This window comes from Meriones unguiculatus, chromosome 2 (genome assembly GCF_030254825.1).
Source record: "Meriones unguiculatus strain TT.TT164.6M chromosome 2, Bangor_MerUng_6.1, whole genome shotgun sequence".
NCBI lineage: Eukaryota > Metazoa > Chordata > Mammalia > Rodentia > Muridae > Meriones > Meriones unguiculatus.
The window spans coordinates 138086356-138108376 of NC_083350.1; the positions used below are offsets into that span (position 1 = coordinate 138086356).

The 22021-nt window shown below is 46.3% G+C and overlaps 1 protein-coding gene across 1 annotated transcript in view; it reads left to right on the top strand.

Annotated features, from left to right (window-relative positions):
* Positions 1–22021, top strand: part of Slc7a14 (solute carrier family 7 member 14) — a 119501-nt gene that overhangs the window by 87081 nt on the left and 10399 nt on the right. The window contains exons 5-7 of the mRNA XM_021632002.2: positions 1058–1204; positions 4101–4309; positions 6423–7300. Of these exons, the coding sequence (XP_021487677.1) occupies positions 1058–1204; positions 4101–4309; positions 6423–7300 (1234 nt within the window). The remainder of the gene's footprint in view (positions 1–1057; positions 1205–4100; positions 4310–6422; positions 7301–22021) is intronic.

Consider the following 22021-nt stretch of genomic DNA (forward strand, 5'->3'; position numbering starts at 1 on the left):
GGAAGGGGACAGGCAGTCCTCTCTGAGCTTGCTGAATCCTCCTGTCGCCTGTCAGAGCTTGCGTTTGTGTCTTCATCCAGAACACACCAGTCCGTCTCTCCACACAGAGGCACCCCAACCATTTGAAGAGACACATTTTCACTGTCAGTTGACAGTGAGACTATCAAGGTTAGGAAAGCACACTTAAAAGAAAGTCACGTGGTCCCTGATGGAAGCGTTTCGATGACGCCTTGACTGAAGGTCTACTCACCCTTGGGGTCATCTCAAATCCTTTAAGACAGACCTAAGAAAGAGCTGCTGGGTAACTAGCATCCCCAGCCTTACCCAGCTGCCTGCCTCATACCCAACTAGCTCATCCAAACCCCTCAAGGAGTGGAAAGTTACAATCTCTACCCCATCTTCTTTTCAAAGGCACTGGAGATCTAAAACGTGTATGACCTCCAAGCTAGACGTTTCCACAGAGGCCATCTGTCTCTGGACTGAGGCAGAGTAATACTTTACGTGGAAGTGTATGCATGCTGTCCACAAAAGGCCAGCACCTCACCTCCAGTGCATCCAAGGTGGTCAAAAGTACCTTTCCACGTTTCCAAAACTCTCTTACAGGAATTTACATCACAGTTGAGTACTGGTGGGTGGGAATAAAACCTAACGTACAAAATCTATGCGTAACTTTGCTGTGTATGAACTACACCTGAAAGAGGTAGTCCAGTGGTGGAGAACCTCACTAGTGTGCATGAGGCCCCACATTCAATGCCCCCCAAAAAACAGAGAGCCGACATGCTGATTTTTTTTTCAAAAAGAATTTGAATATGTTGACTAATTCAATTTTTATTTGACCATAGAATTCTCACCTGTCTACAACACATGAGAAAATTGCCCATAGTCATATAGCAGACTAGACTAGACAGAGCTTGGGTGCCGAACGCTAGTTCCTCCGCAGGGCCCTGTGCCATGCAGGAGGTCCCTGCAGCGCTCACTGGGCACTTGCGGGCACCGCTGTTAAGCCAATGGCTTTGCCCTCATCTTCTGAGCCTGACAGACGTCGTCTTCTTTACAGGTGCTGCAAGGGGCAGCCACATGTTTCTACGCGTTCATTGGCTTTGACATTATCGCCACCACCGGGGAGGAAGCCAAGAACCCCAACACATCCATCCCTTATGCTATCACTGCGTCCCTGGTCATCTGCCTCACGGCGTATGTGTCTGTAAGTACCAGATGCTGGCGGGACCTTCTTTACGGCGCTTTAGATTTTATTATAAAATGTGGCTGCTGGGTTAAAGAGAGGGTTCGGCATCATCATGCAAGCGCAAGGACATGGGATCCATCCCGAGAATTCACCTGAAAAGCAAAAATCAGGCATGGTGTATGTGCTTATAATCCCAGGGCCAGGGAGGCAGACAGCCAGATCCCTGAGGCCCGCTGGCCAGCCAGCTTCACCTGCTTAGCAAGTTAAAAGGTGGACAGTACCTGAGGAATACTTAACGTTCTCATCCAGCCACTACACAATACTGTACACACACCGGCACCCACAGGCTCGCACACTCACACAACAACAGCAACAAATGGGGCTTTTGTAGGATTTTGACACACAGATGCTCCTCACTCCTTGTTGGTTCCCTGTGTGCCTCTGCAGCTCTACCTATCAGTGACAAGAAGGAACTCAGAACCTCAAAACAGAGGGAAAGTGAAGAGCCAAGCCCTCACCTCGGCCCGTGCCTCTCAAGTCTCCATCCCAACCCTTCCCCATGCCTAGGGGCAGTGTGCAAGGAGTGGGCTATCGTCCAAGAAGCTCAGGTCATAGGCTGGCAGTAACGGGTGGTGTGCAAGGGGCATTGTGGCTGCTGTGTGCAGCCCTCAATGGTCTTCTGTCTTCTGGGAGCTTCCCGGCAGCGAGGAGGCAAGGCTCCCACAGAGAGAGAACACGCTGTCCTTGGGAAACACTCCTGCCCTGAAATCTGGAGAGAGAGAGGCGGCTCTTTTCAGCTCAGTCTTCTAACACCAGCTAGAAACTCAGCCTTGGGGTTCCCTTCAGAATAAAGCTGCTAGCCAGGTCTTCCCACGCGTATACTCCTCCCCACACTTCTCAAGTTTCGTCTCTCAGTCCCCACGGCAGAATTTCTATCACAGGAATTGTCAGCCTCAGCAACCATGTCCTTAGCTCCTAGAACCACCTGACTAGCCACCAGGACACAAAAACTCCCAGGTCCTGAAAAGTCTCTCTCTATTTGGGGCACCACAATGAGGAAAAACTCAGCATCCGGAGGTTGGTTTTAAAGTACGTTTCGCCGGACACCACCCCCACAGATTCTGATATATAACACAATAACTTATATGTGCATGTGTGTGTGTAATAATTTAAAAGTCGTTACAATTAGGAAAGAGTCAGGGTGGGGGTACGGCCTATCAGACATGTCATCCCTCGTTATCCCCCTCCACAAATCATTTTTAGCCATTACCTAAGGAATCTAGACCAAATGACAAGGCAAGATGCAAAACAAGATTGTCTAGTGATAGAAATTTCGTTGCCCACCGGGACATTTTATGAATGGGCCGATTATTGCTTCCCTCTGCACACACAGTCCAGTGGCTTCGTAGTACCCTACATTGTTGGAGAGACGGCAGGGCAGGAGCAGCAGGTCTCCTCGGCCTGCCTGTCTGCTTCCATGGTTTCATCATCCACCCCGCCCTCTGGAGGCAGACCTTGGCAGTATGCACACACATGACTCCTGGCGCTGTACCTTCGTACCTCTACAGAGCTGGAGGCTTAGCCTAGACCGAGCTGTGTGGCCGGAAGACTCTGAGAATTGCTGGGAGACTTGACCACACTCCTCCAACCACTCTACTGCATTCTCAGAGGCAATGCGACAATGATAGACGCCTGAGGGCCACTCTCTTTCTGACTTCACGGGCCTTAGCCATGCCTCGGGGAACACTTGGTCTCCTACTGGTCAGTAAACAACCAGTCTACACCAAGTTGCTGGGATGTCCTGGCTTATGCTGCTGTCTTCCCTGGTCGTGCACAGTCTCCCTGGGGCACCTTGACTCCTGAGGAACAGGCAAAGGAGTGGTCCATCTACACGTGACCTACCCTACCCATTTCAGGCTTTCAGTTCCCTTTCTCGGTGTCAGGGTTGTTTTATACATGCCAGGGGCAGCCACGTGTGACTTCTGGCTCCCATTGTTTAGGGCCAATGCTAAGGAAATCAATTTTATATCAGATTTTTGACATGGAAAGGAAGACGGGACCCCTACAGGTGTCCCCCATCAAGGGCATCCTGGTTAAAAAGAGACACGGTGGCTTCACAGATAGAGCACGATTGGATTCTATGCTGATGCCACAGTCAGGGCCTGCAGGACCCTCAACACTAAGACAGACAGAGGAGGTGAAATGTGAGTCCTTAATGTGGCCACGTCAGCCCACTGTCTGTGGAAGTCTCAAACGCTTTCAGAATTTTGCGCTCTCAGGCTGGGGGTGAGGAGGAGCACAGATAAGAACCAGGGGGATCCTGAAGGAACGAAAGAAGCACTAGTCTTGTGCTGAGGAAGATAGCCCGAGGGATAAAGGTGCTTGCTGCCAAGCAGATAGCCTGAGACAGACGCCCACTATCCATGTGTTTGAAGAGAACTGGGTTGCTCTGAGATGTCCTTCAGCTTCCATGCACACACCACGACGTGCAAGCATGTTAGCATGTGTGTCAAAAATACACATATGATAGATGGATGGATGATAGATAGATAGATAGATAGATAGATAGATAGATAGATAGATAGATAGATAGATAGATGCCTACTAAAAGCAGCATTTGAGGGCCTGCCTATGGCTCCTTCCGTTCGGTGATGTCTCGGGGAAGATCTGCTGCTGTGTGGCTTGAATCATCTGTGATACAAAAAGTCCACAGAGACATTTCAGGGACTATCTGGTCCTAATGACTAACGGCACAAGTGGAGAGGAAGCATGGAGACCCTATGGTTTAAAGTAAAGCCACATGGCCAGTTAATGGCACATCCAAACTGCCACAGAAGCCTCTGTTTCCAGGCCAGGGCCCCTCTCCATGCTGTTAGTCTCTTCTGCCTCTAGCCTGTCTCCTCTGTTTTCACAGGTGAGCATAATCTTAACTCTGATGGTGCCATATTACGCCATTGACACGGAGTCCCCTCTCATGGAGATGTTCGTGGCCCATGGCTTCTACGCTGCAAAGTTTGTGGTGGCCATTGGGTCGGTGGCAGGCCTGACAGTCAGCTTGCTGGGCTCCCTCTTCCCCATGCCCAGGGTCATTTATGCCATGGCTGGTGATGGGCTGCTTTTCAGGTAAGGGGTCTTCAGGAAACGTGCTCTATGCCTCTGTTCCTACCCAGGAGGACTGTCGCCCACTGATAGACATCTTGATGTCTGCCTTTCCTAAAGACTCAGCATCTTGCCAAAGTCTGGATTTTAAAAGTGCAGACTGAAACAGGCTCTCGGTGGACTCTGGGTCCCTCCACACAGAACCAACTGAGGTGTGTCCTTCTCCCTCCTCTGACATGCATCTCCCTTATGGCGACACTAGGTCCAAATTGCTACATCAAGGATAAGAGTGCTTTCAGAAGAAAGAACCCATCCAGGAGATATCTTAGGCCTGCCTCGTACTGAGACCTGGCTTGCCTCTCTAAAGCTCTCCTGAAGGTGAAAAAATCCAGTGATCAGAGAGGGGAATGAACTCCTCTAGTGAGATTATAGCAATTGCACCCGTAAGCACCATCTGCAGAACAGTTTTGAACGCCGGTGTAGCTGGTGCTCTACGTCCTGTGGTCTGTTTGCCTCTCACAGTCACTCTGTTTTGCAGATAGGTATACCAGGAATTAAAGAGGTAGAAAAGCCCAAATCTTGCAGCTGATGAGTGCTGGGCTAGGATCTGAAACCGCAACTGTCTGGTTCTGAAACGCAGACTTTTTAATTGTATCTGAGCGATTGGCCAGCGTGTTTCTATGCACCACACGTGTGCTTCTGAAGGCCAGAGGAGGGTGTCAGATGCACTGGAACTGGAGTTAAAGATGGTTGTGAGCTGCCGATTGAGTGCTGGGAGTTGAAATCAGGTCCTCTAGAAGAACATCTCACACCCGTAAACACTGAGACACCTCCCTCCAGCCCTGACACTCGGACTTTTGACAGTAGCAATACTTTTGAAGTTCCAGCCTTTCTGAGAGCCATAAATTGGTCTACCTTCCACTGACAAAGCGGGATGTTCCCCTTTTCTTGATTCCCAGTGCTTACTGTGGGAGGCCAAGTAGGTCTCAGCAATGCCAAGAGAGCATTTATTTCTGCCACTAGCTGTCACTTCCTGCTCCACTTCCTCTGCTCGTTCCCTGAATCTAACCAGGTGTGAGCAGCTGCATCTGGCATTCTGGGTAGATCAAGAAAGGGGCTGAGCTGGTGGTGGTGATGGTATGACAAGTTCACACACGTGTGAGGTTTTCCTGCCATTAAAAACAACTAAGAGGAAGATGCTGTGGGCCTTGAACACTAACAGTCCTGTGTGGTTCATAAGAGAAAAATAAGGGACAAGGGAGGAGGCAGGGCCAGGAGAGAAGAGAGGAGGGCAGGAGAGCCTCCTTAAGGCTCACAGAGCCTGCTGCAAAAGGGCCCGGTATTTTTATCACCTTGGTTGGCCGCCTCTTCAGGCAGACTTGAGCCTGTGTCTATGAGCTTCTTTTTTTTTTTTTAAAGATTTATTTATTTATCATGTATACAATGTGTTTGCATGTACACCTGCACAACAGAAGAGGGCACCAGATCTCATTATAGATGGTTGTGAGCCACCATGTGGTTGCTGGGAATTGAACTCATGACCTCTGGAAGAGCAGCCAGTGCTCTTAACCTCTGAGGCATCTCTCCAGCCCAGTCTATGAGCTTCTTAAACAGCAGGCTATTTTACCAGCTCCGTCCCTGTGCTTTTGTTTGCAAGGCAGGGTGTCTCAGGTTTGAAAACTCGGGGTGTCTTTGGCCTGATATCACCTGCAAAGATTCTGATGTAGCAGGGCGTGTAAGAATATGCAGTCCCAACAAGCAGTGGGAATGCTGCAGACTGAAGGTTTTCCCAGGGTCCATGGGCTTCCATGTAGATTTTGACATACCTCCAAGATGCGATCAACCCTGTCATATAACAAATAGCTCTAGCTTTAAAAAAAAAAATTTTTTTTAATAAAAAAAAAAAAAAAACAACTTCAAATCAAGGAATTAAAGTGAATTGTCTAATGATATCCCATGAGCCAAACTTTGGGAATAAAGTAGCAGACAGAGGTAAGATAGAAATTTGTCAGAAGGGCGGGGCCAGGAGGAGATAATCACAGCTAGCTGATGACATCGAAGTTCTAACATACTGGCACGTTAGACTCAGTCACCATGAGTGCTGTGCCTCAGCCCTCTGCTTGCACCTTCCCCCCAGGTTCCTGGCTCACGTGAGCTCTTACACAGAGACCCCAGTGGTGGCTTGCATCGTATCAGGGTTCCTGGCAGCTCTGCTCTCCCTGCTGGTCAGCCTGAGGGACCTCATTGAGATGATGTCCATCGGCACGCTCCTCGCCTACACCTTGGTCTCTGTTTGTGTCCTGCTTCTCCGATACCAGCCCGAGAGTGACATCGATGGCTTTGTCAAGTTCCTGTCTGAGGAGCACACCAAGAAGAAGGAAGGCATCCTGGCTGACTGTGAGAAGGAAACGTGTTCTCCTGTGAGCGAGGGGGAGGAGTTTTCCAGCCCAGCCACCAACACCTGTGGGGCCAAGAACCTGCCGTCCTTGGGAGACAACGAGATGCTCATAGGGAAATCAGAGAAGGCCACCTACAGCGTCAACCACCCCAACTACGGCACCGTGGACATGAGCACGGGCATAGAAGCCGACGAGTCAGAAAACATCTATCTCATCAAGCTGAAGAAGCTGATCGGACCCCGTTATTACACCATGAGGATCCGGCTGGGCCTTCCCGGCAAAATGGACCGGCCCACGGCGGCGACAGGGCACACGGTGACGATCTGCGTGCTCCTGCTCTTCATCCTCATGTTCATCTTCTGCTCCTTCATCATCTTTGGCTCCGACTACATCTCGGGCCGGAGCTGGTGGGCCATCCTTCTGGTTGTTCTGATGGTGCTGCTGATCAGTGTGCTGGTGTTTGTAATCCTGCAGCAGCCAGAGAACCCCAAGAAGCTGCCGTACATGGCCCCCTGCCTGCCCTTTGTGCCTGCCTTTGCCATGTTGGTGAATATCTATCTCATGCTAAAGCTCTCCACCATCACATGGATCCGGTTTGCGGTCTGGTGCTTTGTGGGTAAGCGAAGTCCTCTGCAGCCTTGGGCATTCCCTTTTTAAGGTCTTGAGCAGGCTTATCCCGACATTACGCCCTAACTGGACGAGATACCTCCATTCTTAGAGAAATTGGTTCTATGGACCCGTGCTTGGTCCCATGGACCCATTGGTCATAAAGCCAGTTACCTCTGTTCTGCCTGATATGCTCTTGGTCATTAGTCCTGGAAGAATGATGCTTTATCAATCCCTTACTTTATCCAAATACTGAAAAGTTCTTTTTGTGTGAGAATAATTAGTGTCAGAAAAGGTTTGCTTAAATTGAATACCCACTTTTTAAAGGCATAAAATTACCAGAGGAAGATATAATAGGATGTGGGGAAAGATTGGCTGGAATTCTATCTTAGAAACTAAAAAAAAAAAAAAATGTGCTAAATTATAAAATAACTCACTGATCTTAATTTGACCAAATTAAACTAAAAGGTCAAGGACAGTCTAATTCTTTAAATAAACAAAGTCTGAGCTAAGTGTGGATTGGGGCATTATTTTTTCTGACACAGCTTCATCATGGCACCATTTTACATATCTCAGTTCATACTGGCTTTTGTAAATATTCAGGATTTTCACTCCCAAAGTCCTTGTGTCATGATATGAAATGCCAATAGAAATTGTCCATCATGCTTTCATCCCTGCTGACCTTCATCTGCCACTGATGCGCGGCCTGACTCTGCGAGAGCCTCATACTATCACTCACATCTTCTGGTATAAACCCACTATTCCTAAAACTCACTTTCACTGACTTCAAGAAGCCCCATCCTTACCCCAAGAAATCTAATTTGCCTTTGCGGTCGGTTTGTATTGTACTTTTGTTTCGTGTTGATTATACCTGACTGTTGCCGGTGTTGATGAGGCGGCTGGGGACGGAGCAACGATAACTTGAGAGGAGCATCTGAGCACATCTTAAAGTTCATTTGTCACTGCTCCTGTCCATGGTGGCCCTGAGGGTCTCTGATAATGAATACTTAGCAAAGGAAGGTCCTCGGGAGCTTTGCAGAGCAGCAGAGTTGTAGATGAAGCATGCCCTGCCTGATAGAGCAAGAGAAACAGCCATGGATCAATTGGGCAGGTTAAAGTGACAGGCACTCACATTGATGGAGCAGCCTGTCCTCTGCTGGAGGGTAAAGATGCAATAGTCCAATGTGTGCTAGAGCAAGACACCTGTGGAATGTGCTGAAGAAATGCTTCTGAAACGATTACAAACTACTCCAGAGGAGGGAAAAGTGAGAAAGGCCAGAAAGCACTTGAGGAAATAGGGTGTGGGTGGGGTCTGAAGCGAAGGTTTAATGAGAGGGAAGAAAAACAGCAACCGAAAGAAAGGGCAACTTTCTCCCAGAGATGCCCATTCTCCAGCCACTCTGTGTCTCCCAAAAGCATTTTGTCCCAACCCTTAGTCTCTCGTTTAGTCCTCTGTTAAGCTGGGGGAGGGGGGTCTGGGGAGGACCACCCCTGCACACTGCTCACTGAGATTTTCTCTATGTATGTGCTTTATTAAAAAGCTCTCATCTCTCTTTACACGCTTCTCTCCCGTAGCTAGCCAAAGGGAGGACTGCTGTAGACAGGAGTGACTGAAGTGGGTAGGAAGGTTTCAGCTATGTGACTGTTGAGTGAATGAGAGCATAGATATCAATATGTGTGGAGGAGTTCATTGCACAGACACAGCTTTCTGCATCCAGAACAAGGGCCCCGCAGCCGGTCTCATGAGCCTTGTGTACTGCAGCTAGTTTTAGAGAGTATTTGTTAGTTATTAAAAAGCATGAGGCTGGTCAAACGATATTCTCTGCAAGAGGTTTATTAGGAGGGTATGGAGGGAGGGGGGAGCAGGACATGAAGAGAGAGAGAGAAAAGGGAAGGGGTACCCCGAGAGAGAGAAAGGGAGAGAGAGAGAGTAAGAGAAGAGAGTAATAGAGTGTAAGAGTAAGAGAGCGACCATGTGTCGGGGTTGGCCTTTTAAGGGGCAAGATAACCACGCCTTCCAGGTGTGGCCACCTGACCAACGACACATGATGAGATCATAAGTTTGCTGGGTAACCCAGGAGCAGGTTGTGTTCTAAAATACTAACATTCCTCCCTTTTTCTATAATTAAAAATGGGGAGCTTGGGCTGCTTTTTATAAGGTAAATTAAAGTATATAAATTTAGGTTCATTGGAAGCAGCTCTTGGTTGTCATGCAAGGGGTTGAGAGAGAGAAGAATTATAGCAACAAAATGGTCAGATTGCAAGGTCAAGAGTAAGGGAAGCCTCTGCCCTGGAAAATTTAGGGTAGAGGGTTGTCAATGGAGAGAGTTGCCAGCCATGCAAGGCAGCAGGTAGGGACTGGGGAATGCTGGAATAACCTGGAGCCACCTGTCCCGGTCCTGAAGCACACCATTTCAGCCTTTTGTTAATAACAAGTGAATAACGGGCGTAGATTCTCTTCTGGCTACTTCCTGCTGACGCTGGGGGCTCTGTAGGGAGGTCAAAAGGCTGAAATGTTGGCCAAGACCAGGAAGAATAGGCTGCTTTGATGCTTTCCAGGGTCTGCAAGAACATCCATGGCTGGGAGGGAAGGTGTAGGTCCAGCTTGTTGGAAATCTGTGAGGTCAGAGTGAACACCTGTAGCTGCTTTGGTGCTGTTGTGGCTACAGGAAACATCTGTGTCTGGCAGGACACTGAAACATATATATATAGGCAAAAGATAAAGTTGAGTAGGTTATGGAGAAAATCCTGTAGGTATACATTGAAAACTTTTGGGAGAGCAAACAGAAGTAGAAGGTTTGGATCAATGAGACTCAAACATGGGAACCTCTGTCTACCTGGGGGGACTTTTATTTACCCAATCACTGGCAATATTTAAAGAAGGCTTTGTTTTCCATCTGTCATTGAGGTGAGGTTTGGTTACAGAAGTGTGTAAACTTAAAGGCCCTAGTGCCAGCTGGTAATAGGTGTAGAAACCTGAAATTCTCCAGAGGACATCCTATCTGGAGGGATGGGCGTCTGGGCGTCTCCCATTGGGGACAGAGAAGTCAGAGACCTTCCAAAGGTGTCCCAAAGGCAAGGTGTGACTTGAGCGAGAGGGGTCCTACCTGGTCCAATAGCTCATCAGCTTTTGGCCAGAGACAGGGGCACAGGTGCCCAGTGGGCACGACAATTCACCTAGCACTAGGTATTCCCATGAGCGAACGAGAGAGGGGGAGAAGGAACCGTGTGCGAGTGGGGGCATACTGCCCAAGGGAGAATAGGGCCCTAAAATGGAGGTCAGCATAGAGGGTCGAACCTAGACAGTTAAGGCTACAGCTGGGGGGTTGTCCCTCTGTCTCAAAAGATAGTATGAATTTGCCGGAGCTCTTCGGTCAAGCTTCCCCTACCAAGAGAGGTATTTATGCTGAGAAAATGGGGTGAACTCACCAATCTAGTGGCTGGTCAATAAGGAGAACTCACTAATCCAGCCAGTGTTGCATGCAGTAAACAGCAGTCTGGTAGCCAGGAAAGAAAGTCCCAAAACCAGGTAAAGGGGAGAAGTCCCACCTTTTGAGATAGGCAATAAGTGCAGTACTTATCTGGAGACCAGTTGACCTGAGAGGTGGATTTAGGTGGACTTTCTGCAGCTTACAAGAATTACCTTTAAGTTTTAAGGAGATAAAACTTTAGACATGTTAGTATCACAATTGTACTCTGCATTGTAGAAAAAGGCAGTAGACATACATATTTGTGTTAACAGCATAAGTATTTTTAAGGTGAGTTCTGAAAATGCAAAAGCCTTTTATGAAGTTAAAGGGAAACTCACTTGATCTTAACTTTTAGTATAAGTATACATATTATGGAGGCTAACAATCTTGAGCTTAGAACCATAATAGTATGTGGTATAGTGGAATGTTTTTGTATCAGAGTTAGATTAATAAATTAGAGCCCTATTAATAAAGGTTAAAACTCTGAACAGTCAATACAACAGTAGCATAGCAACAGGAGGAAATATTAAGCCTTTTTACCTATTGAAGATACCTTAAATCACCTTAGACCTTGTATCCTTTATAACTTGCATTTACCAACCTTAAAACATTTTTTAGACCCTCAAACATTTATAAGTTGCATTACCAACCTTAATACACATTTTTAGACTCTTAAACATTTATAATTTGCAATACCAACCTTAAGACACATTTTAAGACTCTCAAATATGTATAACTTATATTTATTAATCTTAAGACATCTCTCAAATATGCTTTTGAGAGGGACCTTTGTATCTAGTTATTTACCATGAGACATAGTTGAAACTGCTATGAACATTTATTGTCCTTTAGCTAAAGGGATGGTAAAAGGTTTCATTTAGGCCTGTTTCTTGAGTCTGTACTGTGTCTAGGCCTAAAAATAGCAGCTCTAGGACTTAGACTTAAGGCCTGGTCTCCTGCATATGAAAAGAACCGGGAAGGCACCTGAAGTCTCCCAAAACAGAAGTTGGCAATATGTCCGTGGGACCTCATTCTGCTCAGTGCTAGGCGAGAGCTGTGGAGGTTGCTGTGTCAAGGAGCCATTCGTCCTCTGCCAGGCCAACGAGCTAGAAGGCTGGAAGTATCTGTGGCTCTTGTGCTGGTTGAACCCCATGGCTGGGCACAGAGGACAAGCCTGCTTGGGAGCATTTTGACTTCCAGAGGCCAGTTTGCTGCAGGCAGGTTTGGCATGTTGCATTAGCAGCGGGACCAGCATCCATTTGGCTGCATTTGAAAACGTCACCTGGCAGAACGGACTTTTGGCTCTGCAAACCTCTCGCCTTTTTGCGGGAACACCAGCAGTCTCAGAGCCCAGCTAAGGTCTAGAGCCAGATGGATGGCTCACTATTTTTACCAAGTCCTGTATGGTGACTCAAGGCCCATCCTCAGCTGTTCATTAAAAATTGCAGTGAGAACATGTTTGCATCTGTAGGACTATAAATATGTATTTATGAGATGACTATTAACGTGCATTTGTTAACCATTAAATATTAGGACTTTAGGTTTTGTCCTTGCTAAGTTAGAATCTTAAAAGTCATGAATATAATTTATTAAAGTGAGAGCACAAGAGTTTTTGTATGATTTAATATATAAAAGTTTATAGCTTATAATAGTCTAAGGCTATACTATGGATTAATAACATCATTTTAAGAGAACAAGACCAAGCATATATTAACCTTTTGATAGTAGAGATACAGTAAATTGACCCAGTTTTAATATAAATATATATTTTTTAAATTAATAGATCTTAATTTAGAATATTGGTAAACAATTTGTATGTAATAATGAACCCCTGAGCAGAACAGTGTAAAGCAATTTTAAAATTATATTTGAGCAACACATAAACCAACTTAATTTGAATAGATATTTGTAATTTTGAAATTTTATTATTATATAAAATTTATTTGAAGCAGGGTTGAATCATAAGATAGTAAAGTGTAACTTTGAATTTTTATAAAAATCCATACCAACTTGAAATGAGGCTCATTATTGTGGCCTGGTCTAAAAGATAAGATAAACAGTTAATTATGATTAAGACTTATAAATGCAAACCCAATGAGAATATTATATAAACCATTAGATAAGGAATTTAAAATATAAGAGTAAAGTGTACAGAAATTAGGGAGAAAAGATTTTTTTTTTTTAAAGCTTGGAGAAAGCCTCCTAGAAGAAAGCACGGGGCTAGAAGTAAAAGAAAGCAGCTTGGGTTGGGGGGAAGCGCATAGCAAGATGGAGCAGGCAGCAGCAGGCTCAATAGTAGGGAGTGGAACGCAGCTTGGTAGGGGAGGGGGGAGCGCATGGCAAGATGGCAGGGGGCGCACGGGAAGCAGGGCCTGTTTGCCCGAACCAAAGATGGCACTGGGCACATTAAGTCAATGCTTAAGCTATAGTTATGCCCACTTCCTCCCAGGACCAACATGGCGCCGGCCAGGGGTCCCTCGGGAAATTTAAAAGTTTTGCAGCTGTGCTGGGTTTTTTAGAAATCCTTACCAAGTTTTCCAAAGTTGATTTTTGCATTGTGTGAGTCTCCGAGACTCGGGAGCACTGGCCGGGGTGGGGCCTCACTGTAGGTCACTGGGCAGGCAGGGATGTGCAGGCCGTGTGGGAACCGGCAGGCAGCCGCCCGGCAAGGCAGCCACTCGGCAGTGGCGTGTGCACAAGAAAGAGCAGTGAAGTTTTTTGTTATAGAACAGAGAAAATCGGTTGAAACCGTCCCATTAGATTACAGGAGTCCGAAAGGGACCCTAGCAAAGCTAGGGAAGCCCTTCCTGGGTCACAGCACCAATGTAATGTTATTAAAAAAGCATGAGGCTGATCAGCCTATATTCTGTGCAGGAAGTATATTAGGAGGGTATGGAGGGAGTGGGAAACAGGGCATGGTGGGGAGAGAGAAAGAAAGGGAAGGAGGGGCGCCCCGAGAGAGAGAGAGAGAGAGAGAGAGAGAGAGAGAGAGAGAGAGAGAGCAAGAGGAAAGTAAGAGAGAGAGAGAAAGTAAAACGCACCAATGTTAGTTATTAAAAAGCATGAGGCTGGTCAAACGATATTCTCTGCAAGAGGTTTATTAGGAGGGTATGGAGGGAGGGGGGAGCAGGACATGAAGAGAGAGAGAAAAAAGGGAAGGGGCACCCCGAGAGAGAGAAAGGGGGAGAGAGAGAGAGAGAGAGAGAGAGAGTAAGAGAGGAGAGTAATAGAGTGTAAGAGTAAGATAGCGACCACGTGTCGGGGTTGGCCTTTTAAGGGGCAAGATAACCACGCCTTCCAGGTGTGGCCACCTGGCCAACGACACATGATGACATTATAAGTTTGCTGGGTAACCCAGGAGCAGGTTGTGTTCCAAAATACTAACAGTATTTACATGAGCTTTCTAGAATAGTTTATAGTTCTACTCTTCCACATTTAAAAGATCTCCCTACAGGGGAACCCTATGATTTCACAAATGCTCTTGCTTGGGAAGACACTATAGATCTGTGGATCTCAATCTGTGGGTCATAACCCCTTTGGGGGTAGCATATCATATTTTTATATTATGATCCGTGACAGTAGCAAAGTTACAGTTATGAAGTCACAATGAAATAATTTTGTGGTTGGGAGTCACCACAACATGAGGACTGTATTAAAGCTCTGTGAACCACTGCTATAGATCTTTTTTGTTGTTATTATTTTAAAAAAAAAAATGAATCAGAGGAAAGAAAAGATCGTTGATTCTTATACGCAAACCCTGTGGCTCACAGAAGTAAGTAACAAAAACATAGCACTATTTACAAGCTATCTTGAGGGATTTGCCTCACTTTTTAAGGCTTCATGGCAATCTCCATTGTACAGATGAAGAAACGGCAGCTCTTGGTTAAGGACATACAGCCAAAATCTAGCAGAGCTGAGGCTAGAACTCTAGAAGGGTGTATTCAGAGTCCCTTATCAGGGCCAGGACATGGCCTGGGGGTAGAGTGTTTGCCTAGTGAGTACAAGAATCTGGGTTTGATCCCTAGCACCATAAACAAACCCTGAGTTTCCCCCACCATGGCCACTAAGCTAAACGTATGGCCTGTCATGGCCTCTGCTCCCTCGATTTTATGGAGGAGTTAACTTAAAGCTCCAGAAAGTCGGATAATACCAAGGTTAGTGGGGGAGTGGCTTCCTGAACCCAGGATGCCCACACTTCAGTTCCAAGGTTCTCACCCCACCACATCCCTCTGAATTTTTGGTGGAGCTAAAACCTGACACTGGGCCTGAATTCCAAGGCATACCGTCCATGTGCAGGGTCGCAGGCCCAGTTTAAGGGTCTGCTATTGCTGCTGATGCTGCTGTTTTGAATTCTGAATAGTTTCTGAGCAAGAAGGCCCATATTTTCCTTTTGCACAGAGACTCACAAATGTGTAGCTGAGTCTATATCACATCTGTGGTTTTCCTGGCATTGAACAGTGCCAGGTTCAGATCGGAGCTAGGTTTCAGTCATGAATTAAAAATTTAGGAAATTCACCTAACTTCTTCGAGCTTTGGGTTATTCATCCGTAAATACACAGATCGTTCTGTCATCTTCAAACCGATGGCTGTTTGGGGCACAAATGAGAAAATGATAGAGAAAGTAATAAAAAATATACTTATCTCCTGTGTTCCTTTTAAAGCTCTGAAGTGACTCATTGTCCCACCAATGTGGGCAGGCTGGCTATCACACAACAGAGCACAATGTGAACTGTCCCCAATGCAGGCTGCCCTCCTTGTTATCAGGCAGAGGAAAACTCCCTGGGTGTCCTCTGTAGTCTTGCTGACAGCACAGACTAAGAACTCCCCCAAGAAGCTGATCCTCCCTGGCCTAGCAGGATGCCGAACCACAGAGTGGGTTGGCTAACATCTGTGCTCAACAGGCACCCGAGTGGCCAGTACACAGCCCACCAACCACATTTGGGATTGCTAATACTTCCGGGCACCTGCTGCTAGCTGATTTCATATCATGACTTTTGAAGGCAATCATGTCACTAAGTTTCATCCAGAACAAAGACTGTCAACTTTGGCTACGGGTCAGAACACTCTGGTTACCTTTGAAACATTTCTAAATGCAGGCTTTCCAAACATAGCATTCTGATTCCCTTGACTTGGGTGGTCAAGCACAGAGCTCTGCCAAAAAAAAATTTTAGTGGATAGCCAGGTTTTTAGTAATCTATAATCTCCTAAATCAATATTCTCAAAGTGACATCTCAAACCAGCAAGTAGTGCTAATATCATGGTAGACTACCCAGGATGCAATTTAGGCGATTCTAATGTATGCTCAAATTTGAGAGCCATTATTATGGAGAGAAAGCATTATCAAGCAGGGAAGATAATTTAATTTACAGATTAAAGCAAAATCTGTTTTTTCAAAAACAAAATGTTTCATGTATAAGTATATCCATCCCATAGTCCCCAATTGGCTTATAAAAATATTTAATGATCTTAACACAATTACAATAAATATCCCTCCTCTGAATTCCCAAGGCTCCCAGGCATCAGCTGCTTCCTCAGCTTATGCCTAGTGTAACTTTCCTAGGAAGAGCAGTAGAGATATTTTTAAATGAAGCTTCTTATGAAATCAACTGCTGCTTAACAAAATTTCCATGGTTAAAGCTGAGTCATAATTTAATGATGTTCTGAAGCCCATTCTTTTATCCAGCCCTCTCTAAATGAATCTTAATCAGGGGATTTCTGTAACAGTGTTTTGCTCAGCTTTGACCTTCAAAAGAGCATAACTCAGAAAGCTCCAGCAAGATTTCCCAGCACACGCTTCCTTCCCTTCAGACAAGAGGAATGATCCAAGCAATAAATGTTCCTTAATCCCAGCAAAGTGAGCCCAAAGCCAGGTTCAGTGACTTTCCTCTGAGCGGAAGCAAGCTGGGAGAGCAGCTCCAGGGCTCAAACACGGTGTCAGAAACTATGAAGGTACCAGGATGAGGACATGGCAAGTCTCCTTCAGACCTTTTGTGCCCCAAAGACTCATATAAAGAACAATCAGGTAGCCTAGCTCACTGGCACCTTTTCTGAGAGAGCACCCTGTTTTCATCTAAAATTCGTTCAGTCCCTCTGAGGAAGATGATGTTTTGTCCTTAGATTCAGAGAACAGACAGACAGGAGTAGGGAGTTGGGACAGTGGATTTCATGAGTTTTATGCCAGGAAACACATATTATTGTCTTCCTTCCTTCTGTTTGTTTGCTTGATTGCTTGTTGAGATATGGTCTTTTGTATTCCAAGACTGGCCTCAAATTCTCTATGAGACACCAGAATAACCTTGAACTCTTGACCCTCCTTTCCCTGCCTCCTTGGTGCTAAGATCACAAGCACGATGGGCCCCCACATTTGGACTCTGCAGAGCTAGTGATCAAACCTAGGGCTTTGTGCATTTTAGGCAACCATTCTTCCAACTGATCCTTGTCCCCGGGCCTCAAAAGGCAAACATCCCAGTTCTGGTCTCTGTGAGCTGCCATTTCAATACTATTGGAAAGTAATAGGAAGCGGCCATTGTGAGGAAGAGAGGTGGAAGGGAAGGCGCTGGGCTATCCAACCTCTTGATAATATGTCCTTGTGGCAGAGGAGAAAACAATCAGCTTTCAGCGTCAGCCATGTCAGGAGGGTGAAAAACAAGTCACAATGCCTCACAAGGAAGGCAGCAGCGATGGCGTGATGCCAAGAAGGAGAAAATATGGAGATGAAGCTGGCCCCTGGCCCTGTGCCCACAGGCAGAGAGGGCAGTGCTCTGGACACAGGCAGGCATGGGCGACAAAGGGCAAGGGAATCAAGGGGCTCTGAAGGGAGAGAAAACTGTGGAAGAAGAGGTGAAAGGCCCTGGAGCCAGTGTGTGTGGTGCTCACGGAACTCCAAGCCGCCACCCCTGAGCACTTGGCCTGAGCACTTGAGCACTGGGTGAAATCCACCCACACTGTGGCTTGTAGTTGTCATATAGTGGGTGCTGGCTAGCCTTCCACAGTGTCACCACACATCCGAGCAGCCTCCATTCGGTCACCATGTGAGTTGTTTCCATTTGGTCCTGATAAATCAGGTTGCTGTGAGCAGTCTTTCACACGTCTTCAATGGGCAATGGACACGCTTTTCTTAAGCCTGTGTGATGTGGGGTTCCTACGTTGGATTTCTTTCTCACTGCATCAGCTGTTCACAGCCATCTCGTGGCTCCAATGAAGACAGGGTCCCCAGCTGCACCTCACAGGCAGTCATGTGACTTCACATTAGACCAACTGCAAAGCCAGGGACGGAGCCCCTCCCACCCAGCCTGCTCTTCCTGGTCACACCACATTAAACAAACCTCACTGTTATTACAATCACAGGGTTCATGGTGGGATGTAAAAACACAACCAGGAATGGCAAGAGTTGGTGGGGTCTGGGTGGGTGGGGCAGACACCTTCTCATTACCATCCAGTCTCCATTCCTCCACTGGCAAATGTCTGTTTTGGAAACCTGATCCCAGAGTAGTCAAAATAAAAGGCCCTTTGGGCATAACAGCGAGCCCTAGCTATCTGCTACAGGCAGGGCTTCCTGTTGGAAAAATGCACCCCAGGAAGAGGCTGCTCCACCCAGCCTGGGGTCAGCTGACCCAGCTCCTTTCAGCTCAAGCACAGAGCCGCTTGCAGAGGACAAGGAGCTCCCTTGGGACTCTAGGGATCAGAGGCCCAGAGTTCGAGCCGAGTTTGTGCCTGTGGAGTTGGCAGGCTGCTGTTACTGTTCAGTACCCCCGCTCTTTTCAGGGTTGAGTTTCCTTCCAGCTTTCCCTGCATAGGGCATAGGGTATCTCCCCACCTCACCCAGCCTTTCACTCAAAGCTTTGGAGTCTAGGGCTAAGCTGGCCCAGAGTGTATCCTCATGAATGGGTAAGTGTTTAGTTAGCTGGTGCTTGGCCATCTGAAGGCAAGTTCAACAGTCTTTCCTGGAGACTCCCCGGTGGGACAGAAAACGCCCTCATCTTCCATCAAGAGCAGTGAATGCCAGGGCTGTTTCAATGGCTCTTTTGTTGTGTAGCTCTTGACTTCCCTAGGCTGGTATCTGGCACAATGCATATTTGTGAAGAGCTTTAAGATCACAAAGTACCTTATCATATAAAGAAAGCCCATTCACTTGCTGTAGGCATGAGTCTTCATCTTGTGTAGCCTGAACCTTCCCCATGTACATTCTCCACCAGGGAACTCCAGATGGAAAAGAAGCCAAAGCTTCTCCTTGGATATTTCCCCCCATTGATCCTGCTGAAGGATGCATGGCCATTTCCTGGCTAGGGACTGGTATTCACCTGGCACCTGTTGTTGAGATGCCAATAGGCCCCCCATGCTCACTGCCAACTCCTGCCTGCCCTAGACACACCAGACACCCCACCAGGACCCATCAACTGAGAAAACATCTCCATCTTGGCAGCAGCCTCCAGGACCCCATTACCACATAAGCACTGTCTCCCTTCTGACCCTCTGTCACACCTGCCACCAGGTAATTGATGGCAGAGACAATACATGTAAATGGAAATCAATAAGTGTATCAGAAGCAGCAGAATCAAATACTCAAGGAAAATAGTGTCATGTTCATTAACTAGCAACCTTATTCCAAATGCACACACACACACACACACACACACACACACACACATATATGTATTGAGAGAAAACATCTTTCTGAATTGGCGTATTCATTTAACACACTAATTTCCAGTTGTATCCAGTTTCTTACAAGTGTCGTGATTTCATTTTTTTTTTTTTTTTACTGCCTCATAAAAAATATCTATGTGTACCCATTTCTTTATCCACTCATTTCTGGGTGGGCCTCTCTTGGTGGTCCATTTCCTGACTATTGTGGTCAGTACAGCTATGAACACAGATTCTCATGGACGGCCTGTGGTGTACAGACTTGGCACCCTTTTGGTATACCCGGCACTGATGTAGCCAGGTCATATGCTAACTCCATTTTCAGTTTTCTGAGGAACCTCCATGCTGACTTCCATAACAGCCACACACATTTGCATTTCTACCAGCAGTAAGGACGCTCCTCTCCCCACACCTCACCAGCACTTGCTGTCATCTGTTTTCTTCATGATGGTCATTCTGACTGGGATGAGATGGAAACCTCAAAGCAGCTTTAAGTTTGTGTTTCCAGGATGGATAACGACCTTGAAGATGTTTTCAAGTGATGCTTGACTATTTGTGTTTCTTCTTTTGAAAACTGTCTAGTCAGTTCATTAGTACATTTATCGACTGAATTATTTGGTGGTTTGGGTATATATTTTGTAATTCTTTATAGATCCTGATGCTAAGCCACTGTCTGACGTATAGTCAACAAAGGTTTTCTCCATTTTGTACAGCCACTTTAGATTTAAGCTTGGCTCCACTTCTGGATTATGCCAATAACCAAATTGACCCTCAGAGGAAAATGCGTTGCCATCTACAAATTTTTACAAAAGAGCATCATACCAGCCTGGTGACAGTCCTAAGCAAAAATGCCCCCAAACTACTTAAAACAAGGATGGTGTCATTAGAATAAGCGAGTGGTCTCGTATGATGGAGAATTTTTGCCCTGCATATATAGAAAGATGAATTTTTAATATTACTGTATAACAGCTAATGTTTTAAAATATTTCTATTTTAATGATGCATATTGAAATATTTACAAACTACCTAGAGAAGGATGGATTTGTTCCAATGTAATCTGGGGGGGGGGCAGGGGTGTCAGGTGCAAGAGCTGAAGAAATATAGAGCTATGCTTTACACTTCTGTATATTTTTTAAAATACTTCAGAACACCAGGGCTCAAAATCTCTAGGCACGTGGCTCAGAATAGAGCACTTGCCTAGTATGTTCAAAGTCCAGATTCAACCTCCACTACCACAAAAAAAAAAAAAAAAAAGATGTTCAAGAATGCAAACCTGCCTCCCACTGATGTCTGCCTCACCTGTGTTCCCTCATTTCTCCTGGTAAATGGAAGCAGTAAGAGAAGTCAAAACCCCCTGAGCCAGGGCAAGGAGAAACCTGGAACAGTTGCTATGGACAGTCAAACTCACAAGCCCATGTGAATGTGTGTGTGTGTGTGTGTGTCTCTGTGTGTCTGGGTGTCTGTGTGTGTCTGTGTGTGTCTGTGTGTGTGTGTGTGTGTGTATCTGTGTCTGTGTGTATGTGTGTCTGTGTGTCTCTGTATACACATGAGGAGTGTATGTGGACACCAGAGGTTGACATGCAGTGTCTTCCTTGATCAATCTCTACCTTGTATTGTGTATTTATTTGATACAGACTCTCACTGAGCCCAGAGCTCACTGGTTTGGCCAACCTGGCTGGCCAGCAAATCCCAGGCTGCCTCCACCGGTCTGGGCACTGGGGTGACAAATGTGTACCACTTGGACGGCTTTTTACATGAATCCGAAGGATCCAAATTAGGGCTTCATGTCTGTGCATCAAACGCTTTACCAACTTACCCATCTCTCCAGTCCCTAAGGCCTTATTTTTTCCCAGTTTACTGGGAAACTGGGAAAAAATAAGCACAGTCTGTCTGTGTGTCTGTGGCTCTGTCTCGCTTCCTTTTCTCTTTCACAACACACACACACATACACACACACACACACACACACACACACACACACACCAGTACATAGACAGCATTTTCAGTTCCTGGAGAGAGATGCGCACTATAACTGGCCATGACCAGAGGACCAGGACATAATGCTGTGTGAAGGGGAGTTAGTTTAGATGACTCAGGATTCCCAGAATTCCTGAGGGCGCGGAGACTACCTTCTCCATCAATCTGTAAGGCAGCTGAAAAGAGAAACACAAAGCCCTGTTTCCACACAGCAGGCCTTCAGCCCGCTGTTTACTCCTCCACACAAAGCCCTTGTTCATGTGACAGATGGTCGGTCCTGCTCGCTCTCTCTCTCTCCCTCCCTCTCCCTCTTCACTTGTTCCCTCTGTGGCTTTGTCCACTTTTTTCCTTCTCTCACCTTCTCTACTTCACACCAGTCTTTGTGTGTGTGTGTGTGTGTGTGTGTGTGAGAGAGAGAGAGAGAGATAGAGAGAGAGAGAGAGAGAGACTCAAGGACCAGGACAAAAAAAAAAAAAAGCAGACGGACTATAAAATGCTGCTAAAAGATGGTTCTGTCCAAGCAGGCTACTTGACTACACTGCCATCACAACACACATATCTGAAATGTATACTGGTGAAGAATAGCAAGCCTTTGAGGGGCAAATGTGAAAAGACCCATTAACAGATCCATGGCAGGTATG